Source organism: Toxotes jaculatrix, chromosome 17 (genome assembly GCF_017976425.1).
Source record: "Toxotes jaculatrix isolate fToxJac2 chromosome 17, fToxJac2.pri, whole genome shotgun sequence".
NCBI lineage: Eukaryota > Metazoa > Chordata > Actinopteri > Toxotidae > Toxotes > Toxotes jaculatrix.
The window spans coordinates 10,281,583-10,297,231 of record NC_054410.1 but is presented as its reverse complement, the minus strand read 5'-3'; the positions used below and the strand labels follow the sequence as shown (position 1 = coordinate 10,297,231).

At 41.8% G+C, this 15,649-nt stretch overlaps 4 protein-coding genes across 7 annotated transcripts in view; 2 read left to right on the top strand and 2 right to left on the bottom strand.

The window, feature by feature from the left end:
* The window catches only part of fancm (FA complementation group M), a 37,766-nt gene extending 34,818 nt beyond the window's left edge, over positions 1-2,948 (bottom strand). For both annotated transcript variants that reach the window (XM_041060353.1, XM_041060355.1), the window contains exons 1-4: positions 2,200-2,948; positions 1,949-2,121; positions 1,273-1,350; positions 983-1,141 (exon numbers count right to left, since the gene is read on the bottom strand). In XM_041060353.1, coding sequence (XP_040916287.1) covers positions 983-1,141; positions 1,273-1,350; positions 1,949-2,121; positions 2,200-2,908 — 1,119 coding nt within the window. In that variant the 5' untranslated portion in view covers positions 2,909-2,948. The remainder of the gene's footprint in view (positions 1-982; positions 1,142-1,272; positions 1,351-1,948; positions 2,122-2,199) is intronic.
* Positions 2,949-3,205: 257 nt separating this feature from the next.
* iqcc (IQ motif containing C) lies at positions 3,206-5,561 on the top strand. Of its 2 annotated transcripts, none has more exons than XM_041061123.1 (5): positions 3,206-3,303; positions 3,526-3,669; positions 3,756-4,110; positions 4,444-4,565; positions 5,392-5,561. In XM_041061123.1, exons 1-5 carry the CDS (start codon positions 3,262-3,264, stop codon positions 5,425-5,427), a joined length of 699 nt encoding a protein of 232 aa, XP_040917057.1. In that variant the 5' UTR covers positions 3,206-3,261; the 3' UTR covers positions 5,428-5,561. The 2 variants fall into 2 exon arrangements, with proteins under 2 accessions (XP_040917057.1, XP_040917059.1); XM_041061125.1 differs by having other exon boundaries at positions 3,271-3,303; positions 3,505-3,669.
* Positions 5,562-6,338: 777 nt separating this feature from the next.
* dcdc2b (doublecortin domain containing 2B) lies at positions 6,339-12,040 on the top strand. Its single transcript, XM_041061538.1, has 13 exons — positions 6,339-6,420; positions 6,612-6,912; positions 7,117-7,165; positions 8,649-8,719; positions 8,979-9,110; positions 9,219-9,353; positions 9,547-9,586; positions 9,749-9,814; positions 9,988-10,156; positions 10,280-10,389; positions 10,537-10,605; positions 11,250-11,327; positions 11,441-12,040. The coding sequence occupies exons 2-13, from the start codon at positions 6,629-6,631 to the stop codon at positions 11,534-11,536; spliced, it is 1,299 nt and encodes a 432-aa protein (XP_040917472.1). The 5' UTR covers positions 6,339-6,420; positions 6,612-6,628; the 3' UTR covers positions 11,537-12,040.
* Positions 12,041-12,180: 140 nt separating this feature from the next.
* tmem234 (transmembrane protein 234) lies at positions 12,181-15,593 on the bottom strand. 2 transcript variants are annotated; one of them, XM_041061541.1, is made up of 6 exons: positions 15,381-15,593; positions 14,882-15,033; positions 14,718-14,784; positions 13,824-13,860; positions 13,407-13,499; positions 13,033-13,068 (listed from the first exon to the last, which is right to left on the bottom strand). In XM_041061541.1, exons 1-5 carry the CDS (start codon positions 15,436-15,438, stop codon positions 13,424-13,426), a joined length of 390 nt encoding a protein of 129 aa, XP_040917475.1. In that variant the 5' UTR covers positions 15,439-15,593; the 3' UTR covers positions 13,033-13,068; positions 13,407-13,423. The 2 variants fall into 2 exon arrangements, with proteins under 2 accessions (XP_040917474.1, XP_040917475.1); XM_041061540.1 differs by lacking the exon at positions 13,824-13,860 and having other exon boundaries at positions 12,181-13,068; positions 15,381-15,581.
* Positions 15,594-15,649: the final 56 nt, after the last annotated feature.

The following is a 15,649-nucleotide window of genomic DNA, read 5'->3' as shown; positions in this document are numbered from 1 at the left end:
AGACCAAAAAGAACTAATATGCAACAGGTCTAAACTTTCAGATCCAGGTGTCACATTCCAGCTGTCCAGCTAGCTGAGACAGATGAAGTGTAGCTGCACATTTCCAGCACAGTATACACAGGCAGTGAACCAAACCCCAAATGAGACAGCCTGTAAGGTCCGTTAATAATCCAAAGAGTCTACCAGCACTGAAAGCCAGACCACCAACAGTAACAGGATGTTGCTTTCAAGACAAATTAATCCATTTAACATTAACTGAACCACTAAGAATCGCACAGCGAGAGGAAAGTTGTGTGATGCAGAGAAAAGAATTACAGCTGAGGACTTTCTACAACAAAAGCAAGCAAACAGTAACCACAAGATGGCAGCAAAGCACCATGTCACATGTTCCACATTATGATGAAACCAAACCAAATATTATGTCCAACACGGAAAGAAATTAAATTTAAAAAAAAATATAAAAGTTTTGTTAAAGCTTGAAAGTGCTTGTCAGCTTCTGTGATTGCATGTTTATCATTGATATGAATTTGACAGTGAAAGCATCATGGACAATAATGACTCATGTCATGTCATCATCTGCCGCTTATCTGGGTCCAGTCCCCGGTCGCAGGGGCAACTCCCACCCAGTTCGCAATGCACCGAAGTGCTACGGCACCTCCCACAGGAGGTGAGCCCATGGGATGCGGTGCCGTCCGAAGTGGGGCTCAAACCCACGACCCCGAGAGGTTGAGTGTCGTGCTCTACAAACTGAGCTAAGCGGGCGGCCCAATAATGACTCAGACATGAATTAATATAGTAGTTAAGTTGTTTTGTATCAGCAAGGAAGAAATCCATTCTTGGTGCTGGGCACTGTCTGAAAAAGTGACCTATTTCAAACCCCTCTAAACATAACTGACTGATAAGTCAGGTGTTTATTTATAGTGAAAAAATAAAAGCTGCAAAGGTGTTTTGCTAAATATGATGCATCACTGCATGGGCCTACCTGCAGGTAGCGCGCCTGGTGAGCAGAAAGGGCCTCTCCCAGAGGAACCACCACTTTGTTCACGCAGCGTTGGTGGGAATGAGCCTGGATGTCTGGGCTTTCTTCAGAGCGCAGCTCAATGTGGGAGATGAGCAAATTAGAGATCACCGACTGCACCGACTGCAGAGAGGGAGTAAGAGAGGAATGGTAGGATCAGATTTGCAAATAGTTAAATTACATTTTTTTTTAAGTTCACATTAGACCAGAGGGACAAAGGATTTATGGGCACAGACACTGTATATTGTTCTTACCTTTGAATCTCCCCCTGGAGTTGCACTTAGAGCCAGGATGCGGAATTGCAGGGACTGGCTGCTGAGCTGTCTGATCACCTGGGTAACAGGGAGAGGTGCAAGGGGAGGACATTTATAGCACCGTATTTGGATAGACCAAATATTTAATGAACATTAAGTGTTTAAATTGCAAACCTAAAGAGTCATCGCTGCTAGAAAATAGAAGCTGATGATTAGACAAAGTCCTCTATTAAGATATGTGTAAGGTACTTCATTCAATTGATCCAAAAATCAAATAAAAATTGCCAGGGAGCAGCGTTGCTCATTGATTTACATTTTCCCCAATAAACTAGTAGCAGAACAAGTGATGTTATAGCAATAGCTACCTAGTTACCTAAGTATTTTGTCACATCACCCACCCCACTGAGAAATAACTGAATAAGAGTGAAGAAAGTTTCACACTGCTATCAAGATGCTTTCACTGTCTTTAATCCAGATTCTTATTTTATCTACAGCTCCTTCACTGGTATGTGACCATCCAAATGATGCACAGAGTGAAGATAAAAAGGACTGAACAAAAACTGTATCAGCTTCCACACTCTGTAACAGACTTTTTGCAACCACCTTTCAAGTTTGTAAGTGTGAGAGTTTACTTAATGAAGGGCAAGCTGTGATCGTCAGTGGAAGGTTGGTGTACCTGACAGTAGGCGTGGTTGCCCAGTGCTTTGTGGGCTTCATCGATCACCACACACTTGACCTGCTGAGCCGGGCAGGTGTCTCTGGTCAGATCATTCACCATGACCTGAGGGGTGAGGAAGAAGACACGCTTGGACTTCCACAGCTCCTGCCTCTGCTTTGCAGCTGTGCTACCTGTGAATTGGTAGATGCTGTTTTGTTAATAATGGCTAGAAGATGAGAGAAATTTTTGTGTGATGATTTTTTTTTTACCTGTCAACTCAGCCATGTGTGCCTGTGGAATCCCCATCACTTTATAACAGGCCTCAATCTGTTGCGCCACCAGGGGTTTGGTGGGAGCCATGAATACAATCTTCCCTGATGGATACCAGCGGTAAAAGTTGTACATAACCACAGAGGCTATAAAGGTTTTTCCCAGACCAGTGGGGAGACACACCAGGGTATTCTGAAACAGGGCCGCCTCTGATATCTTCAGCTGGTACTCCCTGATGGGGTAGTTCGTGGGGTAGATCCATACTTTAGCTGAGGAACTGTCAAAGCCAGGGAAGTCTGGATAAGTCTTCCCACCTGACGGGGTGGGAGAGAGGGCTCTGCTCTCTGTTTCTACAGGGTTGTCATCTTGAAAAAAGTTTGCATTATCAGACTGCAGCCTCTTTTCAGCTTCGTAAACAGCCACCACCATAAGATCATCGTCGTCATCTTCATCTTCATTAGCAGGTACGGGGTCCCCTGTCCTCGCTGGGTTCTCTGATGTGTATGTGGAACCCTGACCTATTTCAGTCCATAAGGGATTTCGAGGAGGATGTGTTGTAGCTACCTGAGCAGTGTTGCTTGAGGTTGCTCTGCGCCGTTCAGCGGCTTTCTCGCTATCTTCTTTGGGTTGAACAAACTTGTTCTGGGAAACGGCGGCACCCCAAGTCTGGAACAAAGTCCTCTGATTTGGGCCAGTGCTCATTTTCATTACCTGTGGACAAAAACGCTGAGAAAAACCGCCATGTGACGAGCAGCAACATTGCAAAACTCAATATGAAAACACAGGATCACTTCCGCTAACGTTTTTCCAAAATATAGGATCACGTACGAACAACAGTTTTGTTGCAGAGTTATTTCGGTCACTTGAAAACAGTTTCTATTGTAAAATTGTAATTGCATTGTATCCATGGCAGCAAATTAAAGTAGTGTTCAACTAGCATACGTACGCGGTTAAATTTCAAAAGGACAAGCTTTTAATTTTTGAGTTCGACACCGGAACAAAATCAAAAGTTCGAGTTCATCTCCCGCTCTCCGCGGCAGCGCTGTCATGTAACCATAGCAATGGACAGAGGCAAATGGGAAAAGATACTCACCCATTTTCAGGTAATAACATTATCTAATTAGCCTGGTTTCGGGCCGTAAAGCACCAGGTTTCGTCTTCGTAGCCACAGCAATTTGCAGACAGTTAATTTCTTGCTAGTTTAGCTACTTTCGCCAACCCTTGAATACAGCTGTTAATGTTGGCTGTGGCTGTTAGCATTGGCGTTACAAAAAATAGCGTTACTATAGTTACCGTTACTATAGTTGCTCTCCTTTCCTCGGTAGGCATGTGCACGTGGATACTTGGTGAGAAACGAAGTCCATCGGGCACGTGAAGACTTTGAAGACCTCGTGAGAGAGATTGATGGGGGCTTGGGCCATTTACAGTGGAGGGACACGGTTATCCCGATGCCCCACTTCACGGACACGGTAAGTAACAGGAACAGATATAGAGAGTGGGATTTAATGAGCCTTTAGATACTTTTCTCATGATTTTTTTTCTTGTGCATCACCAGGACGACCCGTTTCTACGACCCAGCAGTGCTGCCAGCAAGCCTTCAGATCCAGGACTAAATGTCAGTGCCAGTCCCCAGAGCCTGACAGCAGCAGCCTTATCAAGAGTGGGAGACCATGGTCTCCTTCCACAGAAGATAGAAGCTGAGAGAGATGATTCAGAAATCAAATGCCCGGCCCGTATTTCCAGTGACTGTTTCCCCAGCAGCCATGCTGGAGAAGATGGGGAGTGCCAGAGGCAGAGAGGTCAGGATCAGGAGGAAGATAAAGATGGAGGGGTGATCAAGAGCTCTGGAGACTCTACCACCGTCTGGAGCAGTTTGGAACTGGATGTTAACTACAGTCACTCTCACCAGGGTGAGAGCTGTGTACATCAACACAACAGTGATCCCTGCTTGTTTTATATGTACACATTTAAAGGATTTGAAATGAGAAAACCTTTGATATCTGGCTTATATGTCATTATTAATTTATGAGGAGGGAGGTTAAGATTAATTTAAGAGGAGGTACCTTATATGGGAGGTTTTTATGCTCATTTAAGGGGGAAAAAAACAGAGTGAGAGGAGAAAAAGATTTTGACCATTAATAGTAACTTTGACATCTTTGTGAAACATGTTTAATATGTTTGTCTCATGTCCAGTGTAGTGTAGACCTTATCAGTCGTTTTGAATTTTTCCACATCCCCTTCAGGTCCCCGGCAGTACTGCTTGGCTCAGGAGGTGCCTCGTACACCAGAGGCCCTGCATCTCCATAGAAACACCCTGACCATGGAGCTGGTCTGGCTACAGCAGGCCATTGACAGCAGGAAAAAGGTGAGGCAGAGAAGAAAGGGAGAGATGAAGTGTTTTCTTGCGTTAATTCAGCAGTGGCAGTCTCCTGTGGTAAGAAAATTGCCTCTGCTGCAAGCCAGAATTTATTTAGTGACCTTGAAAATAAGTCAGTACAATAGGTCCGAAAAGTAGCATTTCTCACAGAAAAAATACCTGCATTCTAAATATTAGTATCACAAAAATGATTGTAAATTTGCAGCAAGTGTCAGAGCCAGAAGCTACTTATTCACTACAATCAATATGCCCAGAAAGCTGTAAAGCAGCCAACTCATACCACAACACAGACTCTGAAGCTGTGTACATGGTTCAGTCTGCTTTTCCTAAAGTCTGGTCTATGTATTAAGTGCATAAATCTCTAAGGCTGTGTCCTAGCACATTCATCTGCCTGCATCCTTTGCACTCAGACTCTGTACCAATCAAATAATGGGATTTATGTTCAGCAATGAAGCCACGAAGCACTCCTCAACTGCAGAGGGGGTTTAGGTGCCATGATATGGAGTAAAGCGCATGGACAACACATAATGTAAACTGTGGTTGAATTCAGAGAAAGCATGATTTGTTCATGCACCCTGGTGTTCACCCTGGTGTTCAATTTCCAAATGCAGCTGTGCAAAGAAATTCTTAATTGTCAAGAAAAACCTCTGAAGAATCACACTGTAGGTAAATGAATGTAATAATTTCAACTGTGAAATCCAAAACTATTTATAGATTTGTTGTCATGCACTGGAAATGTGCTCACTCAACCATCTACAATACACTTTGCAGAACAAACTTTTAATGAGCTTTTTCTTTTTCTTTTTTTCTACAGTACTTGTCACTGAAGAACAGGCTGACCATACCCTGACAGCAGAAATAAACTGAGCTGGATTTCATAATGCAGTACTGAAGGCCTGACAGCTCATAGTGTCCATTTGAACTGTTATTTTACATTTATTAAAAAAAATTTATCATGTGCTTGACGGAACCTGTACAGTGTGTATGTAGTTTATTTACGTAAGAATTTAATAAATTTTATTTTTCTAAAATGTTTTTTTTCTGATAGTTTTTGTCACTGCAGTGGTTTCACTTATATTGTCCTCATAGCATAAATTGTGAGTGGCTGAGTTTGTTAACCATTGTGCAGAAAGAATTTCCCATTTGGATTACAATGAATAAGCTCTCGCTCATCACATGAGGCACTCATCCTACAAATATTTAAATGAGTCTCCTATTAAGCTGCTGTTGTCTCATGGTATTAATCTCATTAAAGGGCACCCATGGGAAGAAGTATTGAAAGGCTAAAAATATAGTAAAATAGCTTTGTCCTCTAAAAACATTTTGTAAAGTCTTTGTTTTATTTTAAATGTCATGTTTAAGAAGAGCCATTTCTTAGGATCTTCAGAAATGGTTGTGTCACCTGGTTCTTGCACTTGCTTGGCTAGTTGCCATATTTGGCAGCTATTTTTTGGAAAACACAGAAAACTGGGTGTAGGGGTTATCTTATTGATTCAGCTTACAACGCAGCGACCCACCCGTTCTCCCCTCCTCTGCCTGTCTCTTTTGTTGTGGTTGCTGCTGATGGTTTGGCCCACAAAGCCAGTCATTGCTGGCCATGCTGCCATAGCAACCAGGAAATACTCACTACCGTCAGTGGAGTAGTGTGTGTGTATGTGTGTGTGTTAGGGGGATAGAGAGAAGCAGAACGTGGTGAGTGGGAGTCCAGACAGACCACAACAACAGAAGGGGCTGATTTTCACCTTTGCCTTCAATCCTGCGATTTCCGTGCTTCATCTTCCACCAGGCTTGTGACTGACTGAGGAGTGTCTGTATGGATCAGAGATCATGCGTTTGTATTGATGTGTGGCTGTTGAATAAGTGTGACCCAAAAACTGTGGAATGTGAATGTATCTGGTGAATGAAAATGGTCAGTCAATGCAACTCTGGAATCTATATGTGTGGAGAAACTGATGTGTGCGTGTGTGTGTGTGTGTGTGTGTGTGTAGTCAAAAATACTAAACAGCCTTTGTGTATGTGTGTGGACTCTGACAGTAACAGCTGGCTCAGAGATGGCTGCCGGCACTGCAGCCACGACTCTCCTGCCTCCGGTGAAGAGTGTGGTGGTGTACAGGAATGGTGACCCCTTCTACAGTGGACGGAGGTTTGTGGTCAACCAGCGACAAGTGGCTACCATGGAGGCTTTTCTGAATGAAGTGACCCAGAACATCGGTGCACAGCTTGCCATCAGGACCTTGTACACCCCCAGGCAAGGCCACAGGGTCACGGACCTCCAGGACCTTCAGACAGGAGCCCAGTATGTTGCTGCTGGCTTTGAAAAGTTCAAGAAACTGGAGTGAGTACAAAAGCCATTTACAGAGCTGATATTTGGGGGTTATTTTGATGTATGGTTCCTCTAATAGAAGGCCCTCTGTCTCTTAAATGACAGTAAATTCATTTAGAATTACTCCTAAAAGACATTTTAGAAATGAGTTGAAGTGTCGCTGTGGGCTTTTCTTCATAATATTTTCTTCATCATATTTGTTGTCTTCGTGTATAGCTACCTGAACGTAGGAAAAAAGCTGCCTGCTGCCCGTGAAGAAACCCAGGTAGGCTTTTATTTTCTCATGTGGGCCATTTCCTTTTAAGGTCAACTGCCCAGTCCATCACTCATTAATCCCATTCTAACCAGGAGGAATGCACCATCAGGCCGCACTGTGCTCATATCAAGCAGATCCATTTGAACTCCTGCCAAGTCAAATATGAAATTGAGTGCAGGATTTTCCATTAAGAACACAAGCTCATATTTGCCTATAAATGTGACGACACATTGTTACGTTGGCATTAGTTAGATTAGATGCACTCTGTGTGGTTGCACGTGTCACCCTCTGCACGTTCGGTCCCACTGATGTCGCCGGGTGTCATGTAAATTGCCGTAAATAATAGGCTAATGATTGTGCTGTCCATCAAACAGTCACTCGGGGCTTGCCGGGTGGCCTTTCAAGCCTCTCATGTGACATTAAATTCAGTAATTACAGCTGGAGATCGTCAGGAATCAGAAATTCCCAGAGTGTATCAGGGGTTACAATCATTGTCATCAAGAAAGTTCTCTGAATGAATCTGGACTCCTTTCTGTTTTAGTGGTTAGAATTCAAACTTTTTCTGTAAAGTGAAAAGAAGAGAGAGCATGGTGAGGACAATGGTAGTGTATCTGTATGCAGGCAGAAACTCTCTTAAAATTCACACAAAATTGATTTCAAAGCAACACACACAAGTACACACACAGAGCCACTCATGCTGACAAGTGCTTGCTTTGTATTCTGACCAGCTGGCGGGAGTGACCGTTTGGTTGTTCAGACACAGAGTGTGCTCTTAGACTTAAGCAATCAGTGTTAGTTTTCTGCAAAACATAAAAGCGAATGGGGAGTAATCGTGCTTGCCTTGGGTGTTTTTTTTTTTAGCAGGAGTCTTACATGCCTGTGTTGTGGTTGCTGTGGAGCAATGCAGGAAGTGTGTCCATATAAGAGAGTGTTTGATCCTGCTGGTGAAACAAAGGGTTATGCTTCCGCCGGGTGTTATCAGGGCTATGTGCATGTCTGGGCAGGCCTCATGCCCATATTCACCTCCCCACGCCTCCCTCTCTGCTCAGAGACACTGTAAATGCATTCAACGTCTGCCCCTTCAAAGTAAAAACAATAAGGGAAGATTATCAATGTCTGGTTTTGTTTTGAGTACATTCATTTATTCCAGCTAGGCTATCAGAGGCAAACACGGATATTGGCTCCAGATTTAATTGACTGGGAAAACATGTGTAACAGCTTCAGATCAGATATGGCGAGTGGACGTGCCATTGAAGAAGCCTTGAAGTGACGTTAGTTTCCATGGCTCCAGCATTTGAGCTGACGCGAGCAGAATAGTTAGTCAGTCATTACACATTTGGAATTCCTGATTTTGCTGTGATGGACGAGCAGTGCGGCTGATGTGCAGGACATGGATGACACATATCTGATGAGGGAATTTTCAATAATGCAACTGACAACATCATGATGTTCTTCTGTTCCATGCATCTGATTTTCTCAATGTCCCCTCCAGGCAAAAGCAGCCCAGAGGCCAAATGTTTCAGCTAAATGGAGGAAGTTTATCCCTGTACCTTGTATTATACAGTGAGTTGGGCAAACTACATGCAAACACACACACACACACACACATAATTATCCTTAGCATAGGTAGTATCTGAGGGGACTCCCTTTAAAGGATCTTAAAATAACATTTACATGAACATTGTTACGTTATGTTATGTCATGGCCAGTACAGACAGGAGGAACAAATACAGTGTCCAAAAAATGTTTCAATGTCCATGTGGGTACTGTTTAAGACAGACTTGAAAAAAATGTGAATCTCTCCTTTAATGCTTCTGTTCAGCGTTTTCCGTAATGGAGATCTCCTGTGCCCGCCATTTCGATTCATCCTTCCTCGGAGCATGCAGCAGGATCTGGAGCAGATCCTGAGTCTGGTCACAGAGAAGGTCAGTCTACGAACCGGGGCCGTGCGCAGGTCAGTGACACCAACGCAGACACACACGCACATCCTCTTGTGTGGAATACAAATAGAGAGTGAGAGAGAAATCCAGTAAATACATCTCTAACCCCTTTGCTTCAACAGGTTGTGTTCTTTGGAAGGAGTGACTGTGTCCTCAGCTGGGGAGCTGGAGACCGGCCGCTGCTATGTTGCCGTGGGAACCGAGAGGTTCAAGAAGCTTCCATATGTGGAGTTGTTGGTTTCAAAAGCGACAGAGAGGTATTGTTATGCAAGGTCCTCTGCTAGTGTGTGTAAAGATGTATGTTTATGTGCATCTGTGTAGGCTATTCTGGTTTATAAAATTAAAAAAAAGAAAAGACTGTCAGACCACAGGGAATGTGAACAAAAAGACACTGTGAACCTTTATCTCTTTACTTTCTTCACACCACAACGTTTTTTCTTTATTTCATAGATATTACCCAGGGAAGAGGAGGCTGTTGAGGAGAACTGAGGTAACTTCAGTTAATACTGTAATTCACTCACCTCATTTTCATGTCTTAAAATCTAAAAGTCATAGCACTGTCAAACTGCAGCCTACAGATCGTTTAACTACAGAACATTTCAGGTCTGAATTAAAACAAAACTCAAGGACATCTTTTGTGTGTTTCTCTCAGAACAGGAAAGCAGGAAGCGGTCCAGAAGACCAGTGCAGTGACTCAGCTCTCCTCGACTCCCCGGAGGTAAGAAACAATCCTCCTCTGTTTGGTATTCACACTACAGGAGCTATATTGGGACTGTTAATTTGTTTGTTGCATACTGCCTAAAAAATTCAGTACACTGGTGAGACGAACACTGCAGAAGGCTTGTTTTTTTTTCCTATTTGTAATGTTCAGCTGTATCTTATGAATTTCAGTCAGATGGCCGGAGGGTGAAGTCAACAGGAGATGAAGCTGCACCTCCACAAGCTGCGCAGCAGAGGAGCAGGAGACAGGGAGCAGATGAGACATCTGTGTTCTTTGCCAGGCCTGTCAAGCTCCGCAAAAACAGAGGACAGACAAGAATGCCACTCAGCAACGGATCTGGTTAGGAGCCCCATCAAATCAAACGTTATATAAATAAAATGTCTTCACATTTAAAATGAGTATAGTTAATTTTGTGTTAATGAGTAAAGCGGCAGCAGCTTTTTCGATTTCTGTTTATCACAGTTCAACCTAGTGTATTTAAAAGACCCACAAGAAAGAGGAGAGAGGAGGTGAGAGGAGCCGAGGAGGTGCAGGAGGATGAAAATACAGTCACAGAGCTTCCTGTTGACCAGGTTAACTTAACACAGTCATCTCTGTGTCCTTTACGTCCTACAACTGTTTGGTACAATGCTACAATGAAATGATAAAATATCACTCAGGGGAATAAATTAATTGCTGAAAGAACTAAATCTAAATCTGTCTCTCGTTCGCTTTTAAAGAGAGTGGCAGAAATAGTGGAGGATGAGGAGCTCAACAACACAGACGATCCTCTGAGCAACACACAGCAGGTAGGCACAACTCAAACCTTTTTTTTTTTTTGTTCCAATGGACTGTTAGCTTCTTATCTAAAACAAATCACCATCTTTCACTTCCATTTACACTAAAGTACAGTGTAGGGAAAGAGAGAGACATTCAGGGTATCATTTAGAAAATGAGTGATTCCAGAAGATGTATCCATGAAGGTTTGGATGAGAAATTACTTCATATATTTATGCATTATGGTTCCCTTTCTAGATTATAGTTTATACAGTTGACAGTTAAAATATGAGTGATGAATATGTGACATATTTTCATCTGAAAATGGAAAAGGTGCAATCAAACCAAACCCTGTGTTAGTATTCCTTCATTTCCATGGAAAGTACAATTATTTAGTCACCTTCACAATCACAGATGATTCTGTATTCTTCATGTGGAATAAAAAAAAAAAAACATGAGACCCTGTTTTTCCCAAGAGACATGCACATATTATAAAGTGTGAGCAGCACAATGAGAGCAAGCACCCACACAAATACAATGGAAAATAGGTACAGTATGTATGCATGGGTGGTTACATTTAGATAATCAGAATATATGTGTCCTAATGAATGTTTTAAATGTTTATTTGTTCTGAACATACATACATTCATATTATAATATTTTTGTTCTGTAAAAGGTACAGACATCTGAACAAAATGGTGCAGAACAGACAGAAGACTCTGCCAAGACAAAGAACTCTGCTGCTGAAATACTGGTAAACTTTGTAAAACTGGTAAACTTATTGCTTAAAGCAATAAGTAAAAGCTTACATTCAGGATTGGATACAAAAGAATTAGTCATCAGTTGATGTGTCTTTCATTTCAAAAGGAACCAGAGCTGAAGCACACATCTTCAAAGTCAAGGCCCTCATCATCCACCTCTCAAGGAAGGAACAGGGAAGAAAAGGCAAGTTTCACGTCTTAAATCAGAGCGTGACTGTTGGCATCACCATTTTAAATAATTTGCTCTAACAGGATAGCCCACAGAACATCCAGTCAAATACAGAAGAACAGAACCATCATCAGGACAACTGGTGAATGACGAGGAGGGATTTATAGAGGAGGTCACATCAGGATAACAACCCCAAACCCCAGCTGAACTACAGCCAAAAGCACAGCAGATAACCAACAGTTACTTACTGCTTCAGCATGGCCTATGCGGCTAAATGAATGTCATAATTGGTAGTACTTTAACTGTGGTAATGAGCCAAGTAACAACATTCATTTTTGTTGTTTTCTTTCAGAAAACCTATGAGACAAAAATGTGAACTTGCTTAGATAAAAATAAGAGCAAACACTACAGAGGGCGGGCATTTTAAGACTCACAGAGGGAGTATTTGTTCTAGGCTTTTGCATTTGATTGCATTATATTGTGTTTATGATACTGTGTCCATCCTGTTTTACAGAGATGATTCTGATGCAGATACTGTGTAGATGTTAAATGATGCGATTACCTCCATTGACAGTATGTACATAAGAAACAACATTTTGGGACATTTTAAGCCTAAATGTATTTTCATTTGCAGACATCCGTGATGGACAAAAGAACAGTTGAAGAATCATGTTTTTTCCCAACAATTTATTATTAAAATATCAGCTACGTGACAAGATGAACAGATGTAAACAATATCAAATCATCTATACAATGCTCAGAGTCAATTAAATACATTAACAATAAAAAATATATGTTACTAAGCATGTGACTTATTTCTGAATATTGTACAACTCGGTCCACAACAAGGTCACTCACCCTTATGGCAACTAAGTCCTTTATGACTCTTCTTTTGCAAAGAACTTCTGCATCTGCCTCAGTAAACCATCATGTATACAAGGACAAGCATTATCTTCCTGCTAAACAGAAATTTGTCCTCTCCTGTGTCTCTAAAGACACACCACAGTGGACAGAAGACAGCTGCAATAAAATGTCCCTGTTAAACCAGGAGTTGACACCTAATTGGTCCATTTCAAACCACAGCCTTATTTGAACGTGGTCTCTATTTTTATGCAGATGCCGGTCACATGGCGGCGCAGCAGAGTGCTTACAAGTTAACAACCACCGATTTCTATGTGAGCACCATAAATCTGGTCTCGCTCTGCGCTGAACCCTACGTGAACTCACTTCCCCTTCAACTCAGTGGAAAAGTTTCTGGACAGGTCCTCTGCAGCTCACGCTGAGTTCATTTAGGCACAATTCTCCCACCAGAACTGTTTCACTAAGGAGATGTTGCCTGAATCTAAATTGCCCCCCTCCGGTCCTGCTCTAACTCTGCTGCGGCCTTCCTTCCTTCCTTCCCTGCTAAGGCATCATATGAAGGTACAGAGGAATTCGTTCTAATCCTGATCTCAGTTAGTGCACAGGCTGGGTGACATTCTGCCTCCCAGTGTCTTTGTCATCAATGGAGCTTATAACACACAGGGTGATGCCAGCCATGGTGAGAAACATTCCCGCAACAGCCTCTGCAGAGAGTGAGGTGTGTGGGGGAGGAATAGACAGAAAATGAAAGTTTAAAAAAAAAAGTCATAGAACTACCAGCACAATTTCTCCTCTCCTCAAGGGGAGGAGGGAATTAACTGCTCAATAATGTATTTGCATGCCAGTAAAATAATGCTAAGTAAATATTAGTTGTGTCTTGTTTATGTGACATTGCAGAATTAGTAATAATGTTTGAGCGTAAAACTTGTAACATCTTAGTTCCTGGATTTGACATTATAGGAGTTAATATCACTGGCTGTGCGTCCAGTTCAGTACTGGAAAGTGAGCTAATGTATCCGTATCACTGACATGTGCGACTTACGTTTGCCTCCGAACTCTTCACCCAGTAACTTGCCGGTGAGCAGAGTGCAAAGGAAGGTGAGAGAGTTGGCAACAGGAACAACAAGCGATAACTCTGGATAAAGAGAGAAGTGAGGGAAAATATGTTTAATACATTTTCCTAACAAAGGCTTTCAAGAATTATGTGCCACCAGCGAAATTTTGGCTTAATTCCAACTCGTCATCCTCTTAACAAAAAACCTGGTCTGATGCAAAACTGGAAAAAACTGCACCAAATGGAACATGTTTAGCAATTTTCTGCTGTGAATACAATAAAGGAAAAAACACTTAGGAGTAATTTGAATATTAGAAATACTGGTAATGGGATTTGTAAAATACTTGCAATTTTGAGTTTAGGATTATATTTCTAGATTGCATTTCAAATCACATTTCAACTCACAGAAATAGCTGGGATTTATTTTTGATGAATCTGTGGCCTAAGAAGAAAAGATAGGGTGACTAGCTGAGTTTGTAGGAAGAATGGTTTGATAGTTAGACATCAGACAGTGCTGCAGCGATCTGTGTTTACAATAGACACCATAACTATTTGTTCCAACAAGAACTATGTTTGAAAACGGAAATGTATTCTTTATCTCATGGTATCCAAGAAAAGTGTTGACACATCCATCTTCAAATTGTCATAAAACAAAAGTTGGTGGAAGTGTTACTGCATGGTGTTTCCTTACAACATGGTTTTGGGTCAGTTTAGAGCTGAAAAAATTAGCTGATTGGTGGATCAACAGAAAATACATTAGCAACTATTTTGATAATCTTTTTAAAGTAATTTTTCAAGCAAAAATGCCAAATATTTTCATGATCCTGATCATTAAATGTGAGGATTTAATTACTTTTTAGGTCAACTTACAAGTCATGAATACAACTGAGAAACAGATTTTTCTGAAACTTGGTGCTTACTAATATGAGACTGCCTAAAAAATAAACAACTAGGTATGCCAAAGACCAGTGTTCGGTGTAATTAATCCCTGATTTAATGGCTATGGTGTTATATTGTCAGCACACAGGAATTTAATCCTGTCCAGTCTCTATTATCCATCTCATATGACACGAGTGCAGCATTTCCTCGCGACCTTCTGATGTGTCATGGTTAGAAAAGCACAGGTGTAATTAATAACACCACTGAGGATGACTCAATGTAACGATGAATGAAACTCAGTTATGACTGATGTTACTAAATACACCTGTGCTTTTCACGCATGGACAATTTTGAATGTCTGCTGTGAACAAAGAATACCGTCAAAGTGTGATGACGTGAAACCTCAAGTGCATGGCTCACCTGTGGTGGAAAGCGTGTAATAGTAGACCAGAGAGCCACTCTGGTTCAGAAGAAAAGGGACCAGGTACTGGACAAGGCAGAGAGAACAATTTAACTAATTATAAGGAGAAGTAAATGATTTCTCACATGAACCATATCAAATGGAAAATGATATAAGACTTTACCTTGATGTTAAGGAAAAGAAACTTGACCTCAGCCAGTAGCTGAGACACTCTGTTGGTATTTGTCACATTTTCAATGCCCTCTGTGCCTCTCTTCAGGAAAGGGTTGGTGCAGCCCCACAGCACTGACACCAGGCAGAGACTCAGCAGCTCCACTGCCAACACAGTCACAACAGTCACTCACCATCACCTCATGTGCTCCTTATAGTATCTGCTAGTAACGTTATGCGGCTTGTCTGTGTAATAATAACCCAGCCACGGTCCGATAAATACGGGGCAAACAGCAGAATAGTGCGGTTAGCACCTGATCTACTAACGTTAGCTAACGTTAGCTTTCTTCCTTAGCACAGGCTCTGAAACGTTAGCTCACTTGTGTTAGTTTTTGTGTTATTACTGCCGGAAAGGAGGCGGATACGTATGTAACTCAAACTACAAAAGCGGTCTTTAAAAAGTTAGCGAATATCATGATTTAAGAGGATGAATTAGCTGTTTAGCCACTCACCTACGGTCACCATCGTCAGGTGTACGAAGGCTGTGGAGTCGCATTCAAGACTGTTCATAAGTTGTTGGTAAACATTTTCAAACGTTCGCACAATGAGTAGCTTCAATTATATATATATGTTCATTGAAATGCTCCCACGATTTATAATGAATTAAACGAAACCCACGTTTTATGAGGACGATTTTTTAAACGACGGTCTCATTGCGAAACGCAACATTTTACAACGTTTTGTGTTATCTTGAATGCAGCTTCGCAATTTTTCAATGTTG

Bases quoted from the DNA above. Each gene is read 5' to 3' on its own strand.
- tmem234 (XM_041061540.1), bottom strand. From the start codon at position 15,438: ATGAACAGTCTTGAATGCGACTCCACAGCCTTCGTACACCTGACGATG. The intron at 14,785-14,881 runs GTAAAGTCTTAT...TGCCTTGTCCAG, and splicing joins TTCTTTTCCTTAACATCAAG to TACCTGGTCCCTTTTCTTCT. The intron at 13,069-13,406 runs GTAAGTCGCACA...CACTCTCTGCAG, and splicing joins TGAAGAGTTCGGAGGCAAAC to AGGCTGTTGCGGGAATGTTT.
- dcdc2b (XM_041061538.1), top strand. From the start codon at position 6,629: ATGGCTGCCGGCACTGCAGCCACGACTCTCCTGCCTCCGGTGAAGAGT. The intron at 7,166-8,648 runs GTAGGCTTTTAT...TGTCCCCTCCAG, and splicing joins CTGCCCGTGAAGAAACCCAG to GCAAAAGCAGCCCAGAGGCC. The intron at 10,157-10,279 runs GTTAGGAGCCCC...TGTTTATCACAG, and splicing joins GCCACTCAGCAACGGATCTG to TTCAACCTAGTGTATTTAAA.
- iqcc (XM_041061123.1), top strand. From the start codon at position 3,262: ATGGACAGAGGCAAATGGGAAAAGATACTCACCCATTTTCAG. The intron at 3,670-3,755 runs GTAAGTAACAGG...GTGCATCACCAG, and splicing joins TGCCCCACTTCACGGACACG to GACGACCCGTTTCTACGACC. The intron at 4,111-4,443 runs GTGAGAGCTGTG...CATCCCCTTCAG, and splicing joins CTACAGTCACTCTCACCAGG to GTCCCCGGCAGTACTGCTTG.